The sequence below is a fragment of the Rattus rattus genome, chromosome 14 (assembly GCF_011064425.1).
Source record: "Rattus rattus isolate New Zealand chromosome 14, Rrattus_CSIRO_v1, whole genome shotgun sequence".
In the NCBI taxonomy this organism is placed as follows: Eukaryota; Metazoa; Chordata; class Mammalia; order Rodentia; family Muridae; genus Rattus; species Rattus rattus.
Window position 1 is genome coordinate 61,270,002 of NC_046167.1, and position 21,388 is coordinate 61,291,389.

The window sequence follows — 21,388 nt, forward strand, 5'->3', positions numbered from 1 at the left end:
AAATTTATTGGCTTGGCAAAGTTGCAAGTTTCGTTACGCAAAAGCTGAGAAAGACCAAAGTCGAGAAGTGCTAAAAACAGTACACTCTGCTACTGTGTAGTCTCTGTATTTGAGGCTCAGGCTGTTTTATTTATAGCTATCTATTAATATGCAGCCAAAGATACAGAAAAGAAAAACATAAAAACAGCTTTATCAGACAGTTTTCCCCGCATTTCAAGGGTACATCTTAAGCAGGAACAAGAAGGCCAACAGGGAGCTGTTGTGTGACAGGAAAAAGCCATCTTCCTTGCCCTCTTCAGGGTGATGGGCTGCAAAGAGCGTTCCCCTGGGGACTGTTTTGAAAAGTGGGATGGACTCCGGGAAAGCAGCCCCCACCCCTAGTTATAAAACTTTCGTGCATGTTTATGCCTCTTCTGGTCTTTAGCCTCTCTAATAGTAATACCTTAAGTGGAGGTGGGTGGGACCATGGAGCTTGTCAGACTGGTTTGCCGCCTTCCTTTCTCCTCCCCCTGCTACTTGGCAAAATTTTATCTGGTGAAGCTGCCTAGTGTAGCCTAGAGCTTCCCTCTCTGGGCTTGAGTGAGGATTCCTCCTTCCTTTCATGGGAAGAAAAGCGGGGTAGGGGGCTACTGTAAGGGACAGAGATGGAGAGATGGGTAGAGAGGCAGAGCCTATCTACCCTTAGTCCCAATCACATAAAAAAAGAGACATAGGTGCACAGACATGTACACGATGCATAAACACACAGAGGCCTAGGGAACTCAGGACAAAACATAAAAGGTAGGATTAGACCTGGAAAGATGGGACCCTCCTGGGGCTAAGATCTCGTTTTTTATTTGCGGTTTGCTCTCGCTGAGCTTTAGAAGAAGAGAGTCAGAGTGGATGGCCGCCAGAGTTTACATTTGACTTTCGAGCACATGTTCAGGGTGGTATGGGTAGGCAACAAGAGAATGGGCAGTAGAAAAACATCTGGACAGTTCTTGTTTGCTTCCCTTCTTTCCTTGATGCTGGGGCCACCGGTATCTGCAGAGGTCCCCCAGCTGAAGAATGATGGCCCAGGCTAGACACTGGAGGATGCCTTCGAGAACTGGGTTGGGCATTTCCGGGGCGGAGCTGAGGACAGGTTGGTCCTGATAGTTGCCAGTGTTTGGCCAGATTGGCCAGGAGGTCAGAAAGGGGTGGGGGTGGGGTGTACATTTCCCAGCCACCTTTCCCCTGCCGGTGGGAAGCTTGGACTTTGGGTAGGTGACATCAGCTCTCCTCTCCTCCAGGTCCCCTGAGGAGCTGGGGTGGGATGAGCTGGCTTCCTGTTGGGGCCCAGTTCTAGGGGTAGCTGTCACCTCCTGGCCCCCACCCTCCGGGGTAGGTCTGAGGTAAGCAAAGCAGAGGCAGAAGCTTACCAGTGGCCCTGGGCCTCGGGTGTGGGTGTGGGAGGGTTGCTGGTTCCTGCTTCTCCAATGTCTCCAGCTCTTAGTACAGAGTCTCCTAAGGGACAGAGTTCTCAGTGACCTAAAGCTGCTGCTGTGTTGTCTCCCCTACCGAGATTTCCAGAGAGCTCACTAGGCCTAAGCATGTCACAGCTTGGGAATCGCTATCAAATCTGCCTTTTGATTGTAGAGGTGAAGAGCTAAATGAATAGTTGCGTGGGGTGGGTCCCTGTGTAGGTCCCTGTGTGGGTCCCGCGTTAGAAGTGAATCTCTCTTGGCATCTACTCCCAGGGAGAACCGGAGTAGAACAAGACGGATGAAAGAGGGACTTTTGCGGTGGCATCCTCACATCTTGATTTAGATCCTTTATAGGGAAACCATTGAATGGATCCCGCGTGTTGTTTCCAGCTTTTGGGCATTCTGGGGGTCCTCCCTCTTCCTCCCCTGAAAAGTGAAGCTTATTGAAAAAGTCAATGTGCTTTATGTGTGTTTTGCTTTATTCATGAAGACATGTTGTCACTTGTACCTTAATAACCCATGGGCACCTGGGGGAGGGAGCATTTCACGGCAAAATAGACAGGAAACTGTTTGGAAAACGTAAACACGTTATTAAACGGTGAGGTATGATCTGATCCACTTACTCAGTCAGCATAGGCAGTCCTCCCCTCCCCACACTCTCCCTGTAGCTTCCTAATCACGCACAGGACACTGGTTCACCCCAGTGTGCAAGCAAAGCGGGGCGGAGGAGACTCTGGGAAGTCAGGGAAGGGAATAATGGAATGCCCTGAAGTCACCTCTCCTTTCATCTGTGAGGTGCCCTTCTCTGCCCGGCCACGGCTTGTTGCTAATCATTTAGAAGCCAAGGCTTTAATTGTTTTATCTTATTAAAACACAAGCCCCTGCAGCTCTTCGTCTCCCCCTGGTGTTCGTTCCTGCCATTTCTCAAGATCCTTCCCGATAGCGCGCGGGAGGGGGGGGGGCAATTCCCAGGGAGAGGCTGGGCACAAGAAATTTTGGAGGGGGAGAGAGTGGGGGTCCTTCTGATCGGCGATACTAGGATGTGCCTGACGAAACCATATTGCTGTTGTTATCATTGTTACTTAGTTTTCCCTCCTTGCTAGCTCCTGACTGAATCCTTCGCACCTCCGTTGCGAAGAACTTCAGTTTAAAAAAGACTTGGGGGAGTTTGGAAAAGTAAGCTGATCTCCCTAAATAATCTGGTCTTCCTCCCGCCCCCACCCCAAGTAGCAGGGAGTGAAGAACGAAGAGGGGGGATCCTCCCCTGGTTTGATCCCAACTAAGAAATCAGAAAGACATAAAAGGAAAATCAAGTGAACAATGATCAGCCCCACCCCCACCCCACCCCCCGCGCGCACAATACAATCTATTTAATTGTACTTCATACTTTTCATTCCAATGGGGTGACTTTTCTTCTGGAGAACCTCTTGATTCTTGAACTCTGGGGCTGGCAGCTAGCAAAAGGGGAAGCGGGCTGCCGCTCGGTGCAGGTTTTGCAGAGGTCTCTGTCCAGTGGGTGTTTTCTTTTTCTTAGCCCTGCCCCTGGATTGTCAGACGGCGGGCGTCTGCCTCTGAAGTTAGCCGTGATTTCCTCTAGAGCCGGGTCTTATCTCCGGCTGCACGTTGCCTGTGGGTGACTAATCACACAATAACATTGTTTAGGGCTGGAATAAAGTCGGAGCTGTTTACCCCCACTCTATAGGGGTTCAATATAAAAAGCCCGGCGGAGAGCTGTCCGAGCCAGACGCGTTCCAGCACTGGCGCTGAGAGCCTGACTGGGTCTGCTCCGCTTGTCCTCGAGCGCTGCCTCCCGGGCTGCCCGCGACGCTTTCGCTCCGGTGAAGGGGCCACTTGCTGAAGACCGCGCCGAGATCTCCAAAAGCCAGAGGCGATCAGAGCAACCAGACACCGTCCTCTTCGTTTTGCACTGAGTTCCATTTGCAACCGAGTTTTCTTTTTTTTTTTCTTTTTTCCTCTCCTCTTCTTCTGATCCCTTTGCAGAATGGATTATTTTCCCGTGATCTTCTCTCTGCTGTTTGTGGCTTTCCAAGGAGCTCCAGAAACAGGTAGGTGCCACTTGCGAATCTTTCTGCTTCAGCGCAACGCCGTTCTCGCTTCTGTTTTCCACTTTTCTTTTTTCTTTCTGTCCTTTTTTTTTTTTTTTAATTACTGAAACTGGAGCAGCAAGTGCCTTGCAATTGCTTCTGTATGCCAGCGAAAGGAATAAAACTCCTGTTTGAATACAACTGACTAGAACCGAGTCTCACATAGCTTCAAAATAACGTTGTAGCCGTATCGCTGAGTGGCTATAGCTGAGGCAAGGATATATTTGAAATACGTGTGTTTAGGGTTGCACGGTGCATTTAGGCGCTTATTCAAACGCTGCCTTGATAGTGTGCTAATGTGTAAAATACTGAAACACTCCAGCTGAAAGCCAAGGAATTTTATTCAGGTCATGCAGGCACAACGTGAGCAGTGAAATCACCTGCCGATCAACCGTGCGCTGAGTAACCCCGCAGGCGGTTTCAGGGCGAAGCACATGCTTTCTTTAAAATTTGTCACTATTGACTTAAGGTTTCATTTGGCAGGTTTTTGGCATCCTCAAACAGCCTGAGCTCTATTTCAGTAGTATTCACCTGTCCTGGGAGGGGAGCCGGGATCATTCCTGCCTGATTAAGGAATTAGACAGTATGGGCCGCTTCTAGTTCTTTCTCCTCCCATCTTGTTTTTTTAGGGTCAGTGCCTTCTTTTTGTCTTCACCTGACCCTAAGCAAAGAGAGAGGTTGTCAAAGGGATGAAAACCCTGGAATGTGTCTGATCGTTTGAAATGAACAAAATTGGGAAGAGAAAATGCACGGCCAAATCGTCAATAGAAAGAGGGCTAGCGATGCTGTGTTGGGCCAGAGGGAGGTGTCAAGTCCCACGCAAGCTGTGCGGCCCCAGGATTCTGAACCCAGAGTACTTCCCTGGCTCCCCTGAGCTGTACCTTCTCTTCCTTGAGTGGCCACTTGTCTCCCACCTGAAGTGACTGTTTGTAAGTTAGTTTCTCTTCGGTGTCCAGGCATTTTCTGGAAGTTCTTGCTTTCTGCCTAATATAAAAAGGCACCCATATGCAACCTAGATCATTCTGTGCCCCTACACGCGCTGGAATGGAGTGGGTACCCCTAAAGAGGTTATCCTGAGTTGGGAACGTGGCTCCAAGGCTGCTAGGAATAGACGGTCTGTCTTATTTACTTGTGGCCACCAGCCAGCTTAATCTATGGGAGTTGTGCTAGTCTAAGTCTCAGGTATCCTCAAAATTCCATTTCAAAGCGTCTTCAGAAGGCTGGAGGTCCTTTCCTAGCTGTTTCTCTCTCTCTCTCTCTCTCTCTCTCTCTCTCTCTCTCTCTCTCTCTCTCTCTGTGTGTGTGTGTGTGTGTGTGTGTGTAATCTCCCTGCAGGTTGGATAAGCCAGCCAGGGTAAGGGTGAAGTCCTGTTAAGCACGGAGAACAAAGAAGTCTCTTTCTTTCTGTTTGTGTTTCTGGCTAAAGGCAGTTTTATGCCTTGTCTGCTTCTATTTGCGCTGCTAGATCTGGCCTGAATACTTGGATGCAGGTGCTTGCTCTGGACGCCTGAAGAGAGATTCCTACTAACCCGACCCTCTGTTCTCTTCACAGCTGTCTTGGGAGCAGAGCTCAGCCCCCGAGCTGAGAACGAAGTGCAGAGCCCCCCTCCCAGCACATCCTGGAGACCCCGCAGGTCCAAGCGTTGCTCCTGCTCGTCCTTGATGGACAAGGAGTGTGTCTACTTCTGCCACCTGGACATCATCTGGGTCAACACTCCCGAGTGAGTCTCTAGAGGGCATTGTAGTTCTAGCCATCCTCTTACTGCTGGGGCTTTCTGGAGCTGGAGACCCAGCTGGGAGGTTTCGGGCTTTTGCATTTCTGAAGGCAAAAAAGTGCCTCCCAGGGGGAACAGTGCTGACTGAGACAGGTGAGCTTAGTGGTAGCCATGTAGGACAGGGTCTTCTGAGAGACTCGGAGTCACGCTGCTTACTGTGGGATGAGGGCAAACAGGAAGGGGTTGTGCATTTGAAGACAAGAAAGGGACGGGAGAACGTCACGAGAGGCTCTCGATGTGGACTGAGGGATCAGTAGACCAGGTCCTATGGAGGGTAACATACCTGTACTTCTCAGAGAGGTTCACTGAATCTGTTCCAGACATACAGATGTAATAGGGAGGTATGACATATTTCCTTTGTTTTACTTATAGGAAAACTAAGAAACACAATGTTGAAGCCCCTTGTACAGGAATGAGCGGGGAGTAGGGCTAGAGCAGGGAACTGAGCTTCCTGCTTCTCTCTTTCGTCTTTAGCAAACTGTGATCCAAGGCAGAGATCAGAACAGCGCCATAGGTTTCTCTTGTACCTTCCGAGTGAACAGAGGCTGTTTTACCCTCAGCCCCCAACACTAGTCCACTCCTTAGGAGCAATCAGCAGAAAGAACAAACACATTTATTCTGTCTACAATGGCTGGCCCAGTTCCAAACCAAACCAGACCCAAACCACTGAGGACCTAATCCTTAGTAGTGTTTCTACCAAGGGGAGGACTCCGTTCCTTGTTGTGAGAATTGAAACGGACTCATTGCAAGTTATCGGAGAGCATTTTGACACTAAGTCCTTCACAGCCATTCAGTTTTACTGAACTCTAGAGCAATGTGCCAAGGTGCCATGCTCCACCAGACAGCGTTGCCACACATGACTGAAGTAGAAAATCTTACATTTTGGTGTTGCTGGAGTCCTTCTGTATTCTGGCCCCATGACCCACTTGACACCAGAAAAGAAAGAAAGCACAAAGCAGAAACCCAAATAGAATTTGTAATCTGGAACAAAACTGTGTCTAGATGAAATGGAATATTGTTAAGTATTGAAATAGAATTTCATTGATTCAGAAGGAAAGCTGATGTTTTCCCATTTAGGGGAAACATACACTGAGGACCACTGATGGGCAGACAGGCCAAATGGCTTCCATACTTTGGTATCATGAGCTGTCCAAATGAAATGCTCTCTGAATTGTAGGCCCAAGGGAATTTGAAAGATTATTAAGTAGGCTAATATCTTTTCCTTCTCTCTTTCCATAACAGGCGCGTTGTCCCGTATGGACTAGGAAGCCCTTCTAGGTCTAAGCGATCCTTGAAAGACTTACTTCCCACAAAGGCCACAGACCAAGGGAACAGATGCCAGTGTGCTCACCAAAAGGACAAGAAGTGCTGGAATTTTTGCCAAGCAGACAAAGAACTCCGGTGAGTGGAAGCCCCTTGGAGTTATCCAGCCTGCTGGCCTGCTCCCTCTCAGATGGTCTTTCACTTTAGAGAAAGGAGCAGAGACATGGACAGGCAAAGTAAATCTCAACACGCCATCGCTAAAGTGGTTGTCCCTGTCTGTCTTCACAGAGCCCAAAGTACCATGCAGAAAGGCGTAAAAGACTTCAAGAAGGGAAAACCCTGTCCCAAGCTGGGAAAGAAGTGTATCTATCAGCAGCTGGTGGAGGGAAGAAAGCTAAGAAGGTAAGAGGCTCATGGGGACTCCTGGCCCTGAACACCAGTGTTAATGGCTCCCTAGTCCTTCCCAGTGGGAGAAAGAAAAGCTTGAGTACAGTAACAGAGTCGTCATGGTCTGTGGACTCAGAGGAGCAAAGGGCTCCTCAGATACTGGGGCCTTGAGTGCAGACGCCTGCCCACTGTGTCTTAGCACACCCTGTTCAGTCTATGGATGGAGCTTCCACACTAAGGCAGCTCTAGTGTTTGAGCATGCCCAGTCTTTTCTCCTCTGGTCTTTCATTTTCTGCTTGCCTGGAGAAACTGAAAATCATGCCAAGGAAAAAGACATTTAAAACATTTATATATGTTACCCCAAGAGTGCTAGTGATCCAAATGGCCAAAGGGAAATAAAGCCATTAGATAAGGTTGGTGAGATTTAGAACAGGCTGTTTTTCAGGTTTATTCCGTTACTATTGTTGAAATATGGAAATTTGAAGGGCCAGGTGTCACTTGGCTTGCTTCCTGCGGCCCAGGAGAGGGCTGGATTAGGCAATGCCACAGGGTGGCAACAAGCAGCTTTTTTGGTGATCCTTCCAAAGGCTAAACTTTCTGAAACTGAGAAGGACCCTTGTTCAGATCTGCCATAGGCTCACTCCTATCTCTAGAAGTGTCCCCGAGTCATCCAGGGTCAAGGCGTCCTGGGACCAAAGTGTTCTGAGCCCAATGTGGCCGTGGGAAGGGACTGCTGACTTGGTTACTGCTCCTGTGTGGGGACAGCCCCTCTCTTAGCTCTTCCTTCGCACCCACCACTTTGGGGTCCCACCAGGTCACAGTTGCACAGCTGACCTGAGGCTCAATACCTTTTTGTTACTCTGTCTTCCATTAACTACGAAAGTGATGCTCTAGTTCTTTATGTGTCCCTTCTCATATGTGCACACACACACACACACACACACACACTCACATTGACATTGCACAACCCTTTAAACTGTCACTAAGCGCTCGCTCAGGTCTCCCTGTAGGCTCCCTAATTTTCTCCCCATCCACCTGTTAGCTTCCATTTCTTCTGTGGTTTAGAAAGTGCCAGAGGGTAGGATGATGCTACTTAAGCAGAACATTTGGAACTTGATTCCCTGTAGACATACTCACAGGCTTCCTCTCCACAGCACCCAACAGCATAGACAGCACGGTTTATTCACACAATAGTCGTGCACGCTGCTTGAGGATTTATCAAAGAGGCACCACATTGCTACAACTGGTGCAAAGGGCCAGGAACTAAGACTTAGTGCGTTTGTGCCAGATTCTAATTTTAGACATTTCTTTAGCCAGCGAGTGATTTGTTTCCATCTCTGTGAGCGTGTGTTGAATATTTTCTCCTCTCTTGTTTTAATAGGTTGGAGGCCATCAGCAACAGCATCAAGACCTCCTTTCGAGTTGCAAAGTTGAAAGCGGAACTCTACAGAGACCAGAAGTTGATACACAACCGAGCACATTGACTACAGAGCCCCCTGGTGTTTTGGAAGCCATGACTTACATAGAGTGAGCCCTATGGCCAACTCTGCACTCTCCATGCTGGCTGGGATCTTAGCAAGAACATCTGTCCGGCTTCTACAGTTTCTTGTTCAGACTGGCAGAGGACCAGCGTCCTTGTTCCAAACATTCCAAGAGAGGTTGAGGTGTTCCTTAACCTGTCTTCGTTTGCATCCGCTGGTAGCAAGTGATTCTCTTGCCTCTTCTTGCTGTCTGGGGATGGCCGCGGACCTCTCGGAGAGCAGAGACACAGTGCCATTCCTGAGTGGCATCATCCAGAGAGCCAGGAGATTCCATAGCAGGGCGGAGTTTCTGTAGAAAGTCCTTAGGGAGTGTTCGTGTCTGACTCAGGCGCCTGGCACATTTCAGGGAGAAACTCCAAAGTCCATGCAAAAAATTTTCTGAGGAATGCACAAATTGAAAACATACTCGAAGGACAAACACTTGAGTTTTTTTTTTTTAAGGACTTTTTTTTTAAGTTGTAAAATGCAAAACTCAAAGCAACTGTTACTACTGTACATTAGGATATGTTTCATGAATATGAGTCTACCTCACCTTTCTGCACTGTCCTACACATTCTCACCTTTAATTATTGCCTCTCTATATGCTCTCTCCTCCGCTACCGGGTTCCCCATCCCCCTATATTGAATCCTTGCCTCACAGAAATCGAGTCAGAAGTAGCTGAAACATTTCCGCGCTAATCTGCTAGCTCTGATCTATGAGAGAAGGGATGACAGGATTCGACCCCTGCCCTTGACCTTGGGAAACAAAATGGTATAGAGTTATTTGAAAAATCTGGTTGTGCTTTTGTAGCAGGAAAGATATGTTCCCGTATGTATTGTAACTGGCTAATGGAAAAGGTTAGATTGAATTTTGATGTACTTATTTTTTTATAGATATTTATATTCAAACGATTTATTCCTTATATTTACCATGTTAAATATATGTCTGGGCAGGCCATATTGGTCTATGTATTTTTTAAAAATATATTTCTGAATGAAATTGAGAACATGCTTTGTTTTGCCTGTCAAGGTAATGATTTTAGAAAATAAATATTTTCCCTACTGTACTGATTCATGAATTATTTCTGAAAAAAACCTAAGAAGTGATGATCCTGAAGGGAAATGGTGAAAGATGTCTTTATAGGAAGGTCAAACTTAGAAAGAAGGTGGAGTGCTGGCTTGATTTAAACAGGGAACTTGATACCGTTCTTTTAAAAACTGCCTTTATGGCTACTTGACCTGGAAGGTCAGATGATGAAGAAAATAGAGAATTAGAAAGAAGACACATGATGCTTAATAAAAATATGCATTTGTACATTTAAAAAAAAAACCCTGCTTTTGGATTGTGTTAAGAAAACACAAAATGAAAGCTTTAAGTCTTGTCTCCTCTTGTTACCTGAAGATATCCGGGGAGACAGTTCATTAACCTTGCTTCTCCGGCCATTAGGCAGCTTCCAACAGTTTAAGCTGATGGTGTGGTGAGAGGTGCTTTCTTTCTAGTACTGGGCTGGAGGAAGTGATGGAAAGATGATCCTCCAACACTGCAACTATTCATGGCACCTCACTCAGCCGCTGCTGGGAGAGCAAGGCCTGCTTGCTCCACGGAGATTGCCAGTGCCGTTTATTTGCTCAGAGTAAGTATTTTGCTTATTAAGGAACACTGAGAACTGTTTCTTCTTCCGTGCTCAGGACTGGCTGAGTGCCCTAGAAGTAGTCACCAGGAGCTGGTTTTAAGATACTAGTGTGCGCACGCACACACACACACACACACACACACACACACACACACACACACAGAGTTTCCCTTATGTGGCTGGCCAAACAGTGTTGCAAATGGTCCTATTAGCAAAGATTCATGGGTGCTTGATGGGCTTCTAGAATCTTCACTGCTTTTCTATAGGAGAGGCTAAAGGGATGCCCAGCATTTAACAAATATTAACTCTTGATGATTATTGCTATCCTAACTGAGACACGGTATGTCAAATGACAGTCTTCTGGCCTGCATGGCCAACATCCCAGGCAGCTGACTGCAATTCTTTCTCATCCCCTGTTAAATTACTAACCTTTTAAAGCACTGTCTAAGTAAGATATATGGGAAAAGTGTGTGTATGGCCATTTTGCTTCACCTAATGAATTGCTTACCACTGGGTAACTGGCAGTGGCTGCAGGTTGCGGGTGAGGGTGGGGTGGGATGGGATGGGGTGAGGATGTTCTAAAGCCCTGGCCACTTTCACAACGTATTTGGCCTGAACATGGCTATCATTTCCCATTGAGCAAACTTTTCAGCCTTCTGCCTCAGGATCCCCCTCAGCTATTCAGTGAGAGAAGGGGAAGAATGGGGGGATTTTTTTCTTCTTTTTTAAGTTTTAAGAACAAGTCCAAAAGGTGAGGTTGTTGAGGTAGAAGCAAGAAAATGAAGGCCAGCGCTTAGAGAACACCAGTGCAATGCATTTAAGAGGTAGCTAGTGGGAGAAGCCACTGAATAAAACAGTTCAGAGAATACTGCAACTGGAGCCATGGAGTTGTCATTTAAACTCTTATGTCCTTTTGCTCCCGGGTTGCTGCTTCAGTAACTGGCAAGAAAACAGAAAGACATGAAGCAGACTTTTTCTCAGGTTAAGAAGTTGTAGGGGTTCTTTTCTTTCGGGTACCCAGAGGAAGTAAGCTGAGCTCCTAGGATGGTCAGTTAGACTTTCTCCTGAGTTTCCAAAAAACTGGGCTTTCTGGCAGTGGACTTGTGACAGACTTTTCTCTTTGCTCTTAAGGACCCAGCAGGGATTAATCTCAGGAGAGTAGAGCCCAGGCGGAAGCGGTGACATTTGGTGGGGATGAGGAAAGAGGATCCCACTAATGAGTACTTCCTTTTCTCCAGGGATTAGCTTCTCTGCTGATGAAAACCATTGGTTTTAATTCCACCTGTGCTTCTCCAGAGCACAGCAGTGGGGGGAATTATATTCAGCTAGAGTCCCCCTGGAAAGAGCCTTGCTAACATCACATTGGAACTTGGCTGTTTTTTTTTTTTTTTTTTTTTTCCTTTCTTTCTGAAAAGACCCAGAGTGGGAAGTGAACAGAAGTCATACAACAAGTAGGCTTCTGCAAAGCTGGCAGGCCTGAGCACCATAGAGTTTCACCTACAGATTTCTGGAGTTCATCTGGAAGAGGCTCTAAAAAGGGGTTCTGGGGACTTGGGGGTGGGTGGGTAAAGCAGTCTCCAGGAAAGCTTCACCTCCCAGCTTCTTGGATAAAGTTAGTCAGAGTTGGAGCTCCCTGGTAAAGCATTTGAATAGCTCCCCCACCAGCCCTGGGCTGGATTCCTGGCACTACAGAAAAATAAAAAGGCAGTCTGTGGGTGGGGTGGGAGGACCTTGAAGAGGTATATAAGCCTTATTGCACCATTGAGTAACTAGAAAAACGTTTAATTATCACTTTTAGATTTATTTACCAAGTGAAACTCAAACGAACCAAAGAGAATTCTGTTAGTGGAGGAGTGACGTTGGCTCTATAATGCAAGGCAGCATTTAATTTCTTCCTAAAGTCTTGAAGGTGCTGGTTTGAAGCCCACAATGTCAACGTGTTACAACGACTTGTTCTCAATGGAATGCATCCATTCCCTCACCCCTCTACAAATGCAGGGCCTGAGCATCTAGTCTGCCGTCCAGGAGGGATATTTTGCTAGCGACTCTCCATGACCTCCTAGATTTCACAGTCACTTGAATCTTTATAGAGAACTACTTGGCTTCCTACAGCGGTCTTCCTTCCTTCAACCTATGAGTCCCCTTTCCACCAGAACCCTGTCAGGAAACTGGGGTTACTATACAAAGTCCTTTGACAGCCAAGGAGACAGGTCCACCGAACTCCTGACTTCTCCAGAAACCTTCGGCAAACAGCTGTAGTGAAACTCAGGATCTTTGGCTTTTTGTTTTTCTGTAAACTTTTCCAGATCAGAAGAGGTTTCTTCCTTCCTAAAACAGGAGAAAGGAAGGTTGTGTCCGTTTGCGAGTAGGTTGTGAGTGGGACTGTTCTTTATCGTTCTTCTTGGAAAACCGATGTTCCATACACACCCCGAGCTTTCATTGTGAGGGCTTCCGGTAACGTGTCAGCTCCTCACTTCATCATTTCAAAGCACAGTGGGCAGAACACTTGCTAGCATAGGCAATCCCCACTCCCAACCCTGGTGTTACCAGACGCCTTTATCAACCCAACCATGCTGTCCCTGAAGCCAGAACAGGGAAGAAGCTGCCTTGATAAATAGAAGGGTCAGGGCCACCATGTCACTTTTAATACTAGGCAATGGTGAGATAGAGAGACAGGACTGATACCATTGAATAAAATAAGGAGAAAGGATATATTCCTCCCATGACAAGATGCTGACATCTTAGGATACAGCCCTTCAGGAATCTGAAAGTAGGTTTCCCAGTTCAGAATGTCCTGTTTCTGTATTTTTTTTCTGTTTCCTATTCTGAGGAAACCTATGCATGCCCCTTCTGCCTACATTGCTGTGAAAGTATTCAGGGATGTTATGCACGGTATTTAAGCTACCACTGGCATTAGATTAGGACAAACTGTAGAACTGGACAAGGTGTGAAGTCTACACATGCTGGGTTGGGAGGAGTGCATGCGATTGAGGAAATTGGTTGTCCTCCATGTGAAATTTCTAGGATTCTTATGCCTATGGCTATTGATCAAACAGGATGAAATAATGTCAACATTTCATAAGTCATAATAGTCTACCTGTCATATCCCTGTGTATGTATGTATGTGTGTATGTGTGTGTGTATGCATGTGTATGTTATGTATGTACGTATGAATGTATGTATGTATGTATGTATGTATGTATGTATGTATGTATGTCATTGTCTTTTCTAGCATCCCTGAGTGGCATACCAGTGTCTCAGAGTTCACAGGAGTCATTGACCCATCACATTCATAGCTGTCCCTTTCACTGTGCATGTCCCCTTGTTTATTCTGGGATCCTTTGGAAGACGTAGAAATATTGAGGTCTCCTTTTTGTCTTTGGAAACTTTTACCAGACTGATTTTACAGTTGTGCAAACCCAAGGCAGAGTGTAGACAGAGGCTTGATAAAGCCTGATTCTGCTTCAGGAAGAACACCAGAACTTTTCCTTTTTAGGTATTTCCTTTTTAGGTCAACTTTGACCATGAAAGAGTGGTGAAATGGTTTATTATTTAAAGAGGATGCATTTGATGAATATTTGGCAATGCTCTAAATTGTCTGGACCCCTGGGCTGCGGTGGGCAAACAGGCACATGATCACTGCAGATCGGGATAACTCCTGAAGCAAGTCAGTTTCGGAACCACCTTGGTCTCACACGCAAGTGTTCTAGGCCTTGGCTTTACTCTAGAACCTTTATATAGAAATGTGGCTGAAGTGTGAACCTTTCATAGTGCTTCTAGCTTATAACATGCCAGTCAACAGATGTCTATCTATGAATTTATAAACACATACATAGGTTTTGAATTTTGATAAAGTGATGGAAGGAGGTGAAATTCTTCCAATCGATGTGATGAGACTACAGAAGGTTTAGAAGAATTTTGTATGAAAAGTTCATATACTTTCTTTTTGGAAAGTTTGTGTGGCCCAAATTTTCTTATTGAAGTTTATTCACAGTGGTAGACCAGGGATCAGTAGAGAATTCTTTCTACATTTCTCTATTCCAACCTGATCTATGCATCATTCTCACAATAATAACATTTACCCAAAGCTTTAGTCAGTTAACACAAAGGTGAACTAAATTTTAAAATGTTTCTTGTTGTCCTTCATTTGGGGATGTCTTTGGTCACTATCTTCTGCATATGGGTGTTGAGGGATACCACCAATTGAGACAAGGACCATAAAAGGAGGGTTGAGCATGCTCAGTTTAAAATTTGTCATAATTGACATGTACAATATTTTAAACATGAAGTTTAAAATTTTTACTCATGGCATCTTCAACTATATCTTACATGAGCAAGATGAATATAATAAATGCAATGTACTATCTTACAGATTTAGTTAAGTGTCAAGCTGTGCTTGGTGTCATTTCATCTACGTACATCAAACAACCTGCCCTCCATCCCAGGCTACTTTGAAGCTCATCACAGCTATTGCCATCATAACATCTGTAAAGTTTAGAATGTAGATATAATGGCTATGATTTGCTTTCCTTGATCTGCTAAAATGTTGGAACAGTCCATTCGATGCGTGTGTCTACAACTTAGAAGGAATAGAAAATGTTTCCGAGCCAATGGAATTAATAATAATGTCCCAGGCAAAGGCACTCAGGGGCTAACACTATCCAGTACCAGATGCTCTTTGCAGAGCTTTGCAAGTACCAGTTCACATTTGGAAAACTGGTAGTTTTATTTTTACTATTTTTACTCATGGAAACTGGTAGTTTTATTTTTACTATTTTGTTGATGAGAAAACTCCTTGAGTTTAAACTTTTTGAAACTAAGTGCCAATTTATCTAATGCTAGGCAGTTAGTAAGAGTTGCAGATTCAAATAGTTTATTCAGTAACCATTTTTAATTCAGAAAAAAAACCCCAGGAAATTATAAAAGTTATGTTGGGGTAATAAACCCTTCTGTAGTAAAATTAAAAGTGACAGGTAGGGGAGGGAGGGACAATATAACGAGATTGATTGAGAGATGTTCCTCAGATCCACTATCTAAGCAAGAATCCCATGTAAGAGATTCAAGACTCAATCAAAGGTTGGCGGCTTCTTAACTGTTTTGTCTACAGTTGACTCAATAATGAGGACAGCCTAGTATACTCACACTGTTGACTCAGAGGGAAGGGAAGCAGGAATCTGATTCATTAAGAGATGACTTATCATATTAAAATTCAACTAGGATAATGAATATAGCAGCACTGGAGATCTTAAAGAAACATAACCCAAGCAAGCAAGTGAAACAAGTGGCTATATGCTTTGCAAGTTGTGCTTTTATTTTGCTTTAAGTTATCTTGGCAAAGACCAGAGAGAATAATTAATTTAATGGTAGTGAAAATCTTAAATCAGCAAAACAGTAATAGAGAAATCCAAAATGGTATTGATTGAATTTTTTGTAATTTTTTTTAATAAAATGAAAGCATTTCCAACAAATTTAGTTTAACTAAATTTGGGGGATTTTTTTTTAAAACTTGATTTCTACCCAGCACTATAAAATATGTAAAAGTCTGTTCTTAATCAAAAGTAAAATTATTTAATACTCAAAACCTCCACCACGGTCACAAACAGATTTAGAATTCTTAATGTGAGTTAGGGGAATGAAGGGCTTAATTTACACACAAGCTTGGTTACCCTTTGGGCCTGGGCAGTTTGCTAAGGTATGATTAGCAATAGGTATGGCTATGGGCATTGGTTTCTGGTTTGGTCCCTAAAGACTTGTTCATTTTGCTCTAGCTAATGATCACTGTTGGACGAAAGACAAAGTATACTGGACAATTAAGAAGATAATTTTATTTAGACAGTTACAGCAAGAATAGTGACTATTAATGAAGAATGGGACCTGGACTTTTACTAAGGTGGATTCATGGGGAGCCATCCATGAGTCTTCAGGAATCCCGAGGAAGGAGAGATACAGCCTTCTCCAATCACGGTGAACACATAGAGGGGAATGGTAGGAGCACGCTGAACCTCTTCAACTTGACCATCTTTTGAACACAAAATGTAGGTGATTTTTTGAGGAACATGGTGCTTAGATAAAACTCAATCCTCTTTTTATGCTCAAGAAGAATGTTTCATTCAGCCCTGAAACATTCCAGGATACGCACGAACCTCCTGAGCAGTGTGAAGTAAGGAAGGTCTCTGAATAGTTTCTCAGAAAAGTGATGTTGTTACAGCTAAAACAGGTATATCATCTGTGTGGCAATGATGATGGCAAAAGTCAGTATTTCAGGGTTTAGTAGTCAGGACACCTTATAAGAAAGATGCAACTGGGCATAAGTGATGATGGTGCATGCCTTTAATCCTAGCACCCGAGAGGCAGAGGCAGGCAGAACTCTGAGTTTGAGACCAGCCTGCATTACAGAGTGAGTTCCAGGACAGCCAAGACTACATAGAGAAACTCTGTGTCAGAAAACCAAGGAGTCAGGAGAAAGGAAGGAAGGAAGGAAGGAAGGAAGGAAGGAAGGAAGGAAGGAAGGAAGGAAGGAAGAAAGGGAGGAAGGAAGGAAGGAAGGGACGGAGGGAGGGAGGGAGGGAGAAAGGAAGAAAGAAAGAGAGAGAGAAAGAAAGAAAAAGGAAAAAAGGAAGTAATCAAGCAAACTTTCATGGGAAGGAAGCAGTACTATAAAGATATAAGCAAAAGCAAAGCTGGGAATCAAATACTGAGGGCAAGCAGTCCAGTGGATTCTTGGAGGTCTCTGTGGTACTTGCTTAGTGGATCCTGGAAACCACAACAAGCCTGTTTCTGAACCCCTCCCCAATATGCTAGATCCTGAAGAGTAAAGAGAAGATGAAGATAATTTTTTTCAATGTGGCCACATTGGGAAGTGGAACAAATAAAACCCTTAGGTGGTCCTCAAAGTCCAGGGTACGTAGACGGAGTTTAGATTTGATAGAACACAAGAGATATGTGTAATTAAGTAGCCATGAGGGAGGCACAGTCCTCCCTCATTAATGACTCACCAGTATCTCCACTCAGTCTGTTCTGGATGGTCACCTGGATAACTTGTCAGAACTATGTCAAATCCCTTCCTGAGAGGGAATTCTCCCCCCTCGGCTGGGGCCAGAGCTTCAGCCATTCCCTCCCCATCTATGTGGATTTCTGGGAAGGGGAGATTTTAATTCCTTAGGGATGATTTTTTTTTCTACTGTCTGACAGCCAAAGTAAGTGTCTGTCTGTCTTCAGAATACCTTCTTCCTTGCCAGAATGGTTCTGTGCCAAGGAACTCCCTTTTCTGTTAGAACTATAGAACTTCGAGATGAGGTTCCTGGAGCTCGAGGGCTGAATCATCAGTGTCTTTGGAGACTCTGTGTACAAGGCTTCTTTCTTGTTGACCCTTTGTAAGTAGATTCACAGGAGACAACAACCATGAGTCCTTGAAGTGCTATAAGTAAGGCTAAACCCTGTAGTGCCTTTTCAGGAAAAAAAAAATAAGATTGGATCTGAGGTGAGATATGACCTAGAGTTCCCATAGAAATCTAGGAACTAGGTCAAGTGGCAGAGAGAAAAATTAGAAATGCCAGTTTGAAGGATTAAGGTTAAACCTCGAGTGGAACTGGAAGGATTGAAAGTCAGATAAGGTTTGGCAACTTGGGATCACGACAAGATCCTATCCAGTTGACAGATAGGTACCAAAACTGGTTTTCCCACAGCTGAGGAGGCACTCGATTAAAATTTCACTAGCTAACAGAGTTTGCATGTTCATTATGTTCATTGGTTGTGTGCCACTAAAAAAAGAGTTCTCCAAAACATTAAGTAGAATGACCATTGGATAGCCTAGAAGAGTGTACACCTGAGGATTAGCTTCTGATAAGGCATAGACTTTCTGTGGTCATACACTTTGAATCAAAAATATTATCTTTGCCACTATTACTAGCCTCATTGGAAAATAAGAGTGTTGCTGGTTTCACAGAGGCATTTAATCAGGCATGGTAAGACTGATAATTTAACAGGTAAGCTTTTTGGGCTAGCTATTTAGAAACTCTCACAAAGAATTTCAGACTAGAATATATAATGGTGGAAAGATAAGCCAAAATCTCACACTAGATTGTACCTGTATTAGCTATAAGTTTAGAAAAGAAATCCACTCTGGATCCCCTAATATCACATGATGCTAGGTTGGCCAACAGGTGATCCTCATATTCCGGTTTGAGGCTGAGGGCCTAAGCTAGAAATCAGGTCTGTTTGCCAGTGAGTGCCTTGAAGTTTCATCTCCCTAAAGCAAATCTGACTTCTGTAAAAGTTTCCGGTTCTATCTGAGTAACTAAACACTCTCAAGTGTAACATCACAGACAATGTCCTTAGTTACTAGTTATAAAACCACAATGTCCAATTAAGTCACAGCAACAAGAAAGACAGATCCTTACCGAACTTACACAAAGAATTATATTGCTATGAAAATTAAAAACAAAATTCTCAAGACTTCCCCCAAATCCAGAGGAGTCCCAGGCAGAGAAAGGAATATATCACTTATGAATACCTCATTTCAGTTATTAAATTGCTGGGATTTATAGTAGCTTAAGATCTGGAACACAGGATATTAGAATGACCGTGTTCCAAACAAACCCCACAACACTGTGTCAGCTATTTCTTCCTAAGTAATGAATTCTTCTTCCACTCAGTCATGAGTTAGCAGCCCTGCGCACTCATCTGCTCCTCAGCCAGAAGTCTGAACACATTGACTTGGCCTATTGTATGGTCTCAGCTTCTAACTGACACCATCACCTGAAGCCTGAACCCAGAGTGTCTGCCTAGTCCTTTTGGCCAGGGCTATGAAGTAACTTTTCTATCTTGAAGATCAAGAGGTCTTACCCAGCAGCTGATTCCCAACACCTCCCTCAGATGCATCAGAGAAAAATGAAAACAATCGGGGTAGGGAAAGGTGTGGCCCAGCCATGGTTAATTTATTACTAGTGAGAGTAAGTTGACGGCTCAATGTAAGTATAATGGAGCCAACAAGAAAAGCCGGTTGTTCCCGTGGTACACAAAACAAGACCATAAAGCAAAATCTATAAAGCAGTCCCAGACATAGCAATCTTCTATTTTCAAGGAAGAACTGATACTTTCAATTGAGGAAACAAAACAAGCATTACTCTCGGAGACTTGGAGGGATGGCTTGGTGCATAAGAGAGCTTACTGCTCTTGCAAAGGATCTCGATTTGGTTCCAAGCACCCACATGGCAGTTCATACCTGTAACTCCACTTCCAAGGACTTTGGCCCTGTCTTCTGGTCTCTGATACTTGTGGTGTACATAATGAATGCTATGCTGATGAGACTGTGGGGGAAGAGAAAGACACCTGTGCTCAGTTTGCTATTATATTTCGGAGTGCAAAATTTATGATCACTGAACTTGAGAAACACTGACTGAGATAGAAAAGGCATTAAATCGAGGGTCTTGGTAATGCTTGACTACAGGCATCATCCAGGACTCTGGCAATGTTCCCCACAGCTAAGCGAGATCGCTATATAGTGTTGTTTGCAGAGGAAAGGCAGACCTAGCATTGGAATGAATACTTAGGCACCTTGGGCAGTGGTGGCATTGAGTACATCAGCGCCGGTGAATGAAGGCACAATAAACTTCCTACCCACTGCAGCATGCTCTTCTGGAAAAGGACCACGCATTTCTCATCCTGGCAGATTGCACAAAAGTCAAAGAAACCGCTTTTCTCTGACTTCCATTAGGAAAAAAAAACCAACTGCTCATGGATAAGGGATGCTATGTATTTAACACAGAGCTAGTTTTCTGAAACTCTTCCTTGAAAAATCTCACAAGTAAATCTGAAAAAAAAACCAACCAGATTAACAACAATAATAAAAGTTGCCACTGGGAAGTTGCTACAATATTCTCTGCCCATGTAGTTCCTCCATAGCATATTTCCTTAAAGTTGTAGACACATATTAATAATTACTTCTGTGTATCTGGAGAGCAAGCTAGCACTGACGTAACTACTGGCCCAAGGTTGAATTTTCTTAAAGATCTTGTGAACTGCCTTCAAGCTGATACACAGCAAACCATAATTACTCCTGATGGTACACTGTCAGTAGAACTCAAATTAGTTAAGCACAATGTATAGTTTTCATCAATTTGAACAGTTAACAAAAATGATGGTAGCTTATTCATTGTGTGAACCAGAATATATTTAAGAAGCCTATGCCTATATACAATCAAAGTTTATACTTCTACTATATTTAATCCTGATGAGTCAGAAAAGATTTGAGAACTTTTCTTAAACTAAAAAGATTAAAGTAGTCCAGTTAGAAAAATTGTACCTGAAGTATGCAAATTCGAAGGCTGAAATTGTTTCTGAATTATTTTCTATGTCTGATAGTGGGACACAAGGGTACATGATTGTAATCCTAGGTTGAGGCAGGAGGATGGCAAGATTCTAGTCAGCCTGAACTATCTTTCCTCAAACAACAACAACAACAACAACAACAACAACAACAACAACAAATATTCCTCCCACAATATTAAAGGTAAAGAATTCTGAATTTCTGACAAATTACAGGTTAGTCAATGTCTATAAATGCCTATTTGGCATTGGAACAATTGTAATTTGGTTCATTCATACCATGAAGAGATTAGAAAAATACCACACAAGAAGAGACAACTGGCTTTCTAAATTTTCTTTCCATCAAAACACATGCAAGCATTTACAAAGAAAACTCACAGTTCATAGTTTCGATTCTAAAATTTTGGTCATCTGTCTAGTGTAAACCCAGAAAAACAAAATTCTCCCATCCAGACATTAACGTCCATGTACGATCACACCAGCAATACTTTTTATTTCTAGAATATGGATGAAGACAGACTGAGCAAGAGAAATGGCTTCTGACGTTCACAATGGTTTTACGCAGTCCACATGTATCCAAATGCAGTAAGACTGATTAACTGGTTTGTCCTCAAAACATATTAAAGAGAAGGGCCATAGTCCAGGTTCTCTGAAAATTCACCTAACTGAGACTATCAGCTGTTTACAAAGCCTGTCAACTAGCAAGACCATGGAACCAAAGGAGGGTATGGCCAGAAGCTAGGTGATCACAAGGAGCCAGAGTCAAATCTCTGTCCTAGGACTGCTGGACTGAAGTCCCAGGACTGGAGTTCACATGGCATTGCTGACCCCCACGCCTCTAGTAAGGAACACAAAAGGCTCAGTTCCCCTGTGGAGAACGAGAGCCAAGCAAACCAAGTGTCAGCACTCAGGACAGAGCTCATGCTCATAATC

At 44.1% G+C, this 21,388-nt stretch overlaps 1 protein-coding gene across 1 annotated transcript; it reads left to right on the forward strand.

Annotated features, from left to right (window-relative positions):
* Positions 1–3,064: 3,064 nt before the first annotated feature.
* Edn1 (endothelin 1) lies at positions 3,065–9,562 on the forward strand. Its single transcript, XM_032885026.1, has 5 exons — positions 3,065–3,511; positions 5,103–5,271; positions 6,568–6,726; positions 6,877–6,990; positions 8,357–9,562. The coding sequence occupies exons 1-5, from the start codon at positions 3,448–3,450 to the stop codon at positions 8,457–8,459; spliced, it is 609 nt and encodes a 202-aa protein (XP_032740917.1). The 5' UTR covers positions 3,065–3,447; the 3' UTR covers positions 8,460–9,562.
* The last annotated feature ends 11,826 nt before the right edge of the window (positions 9,563–21,388 follow it).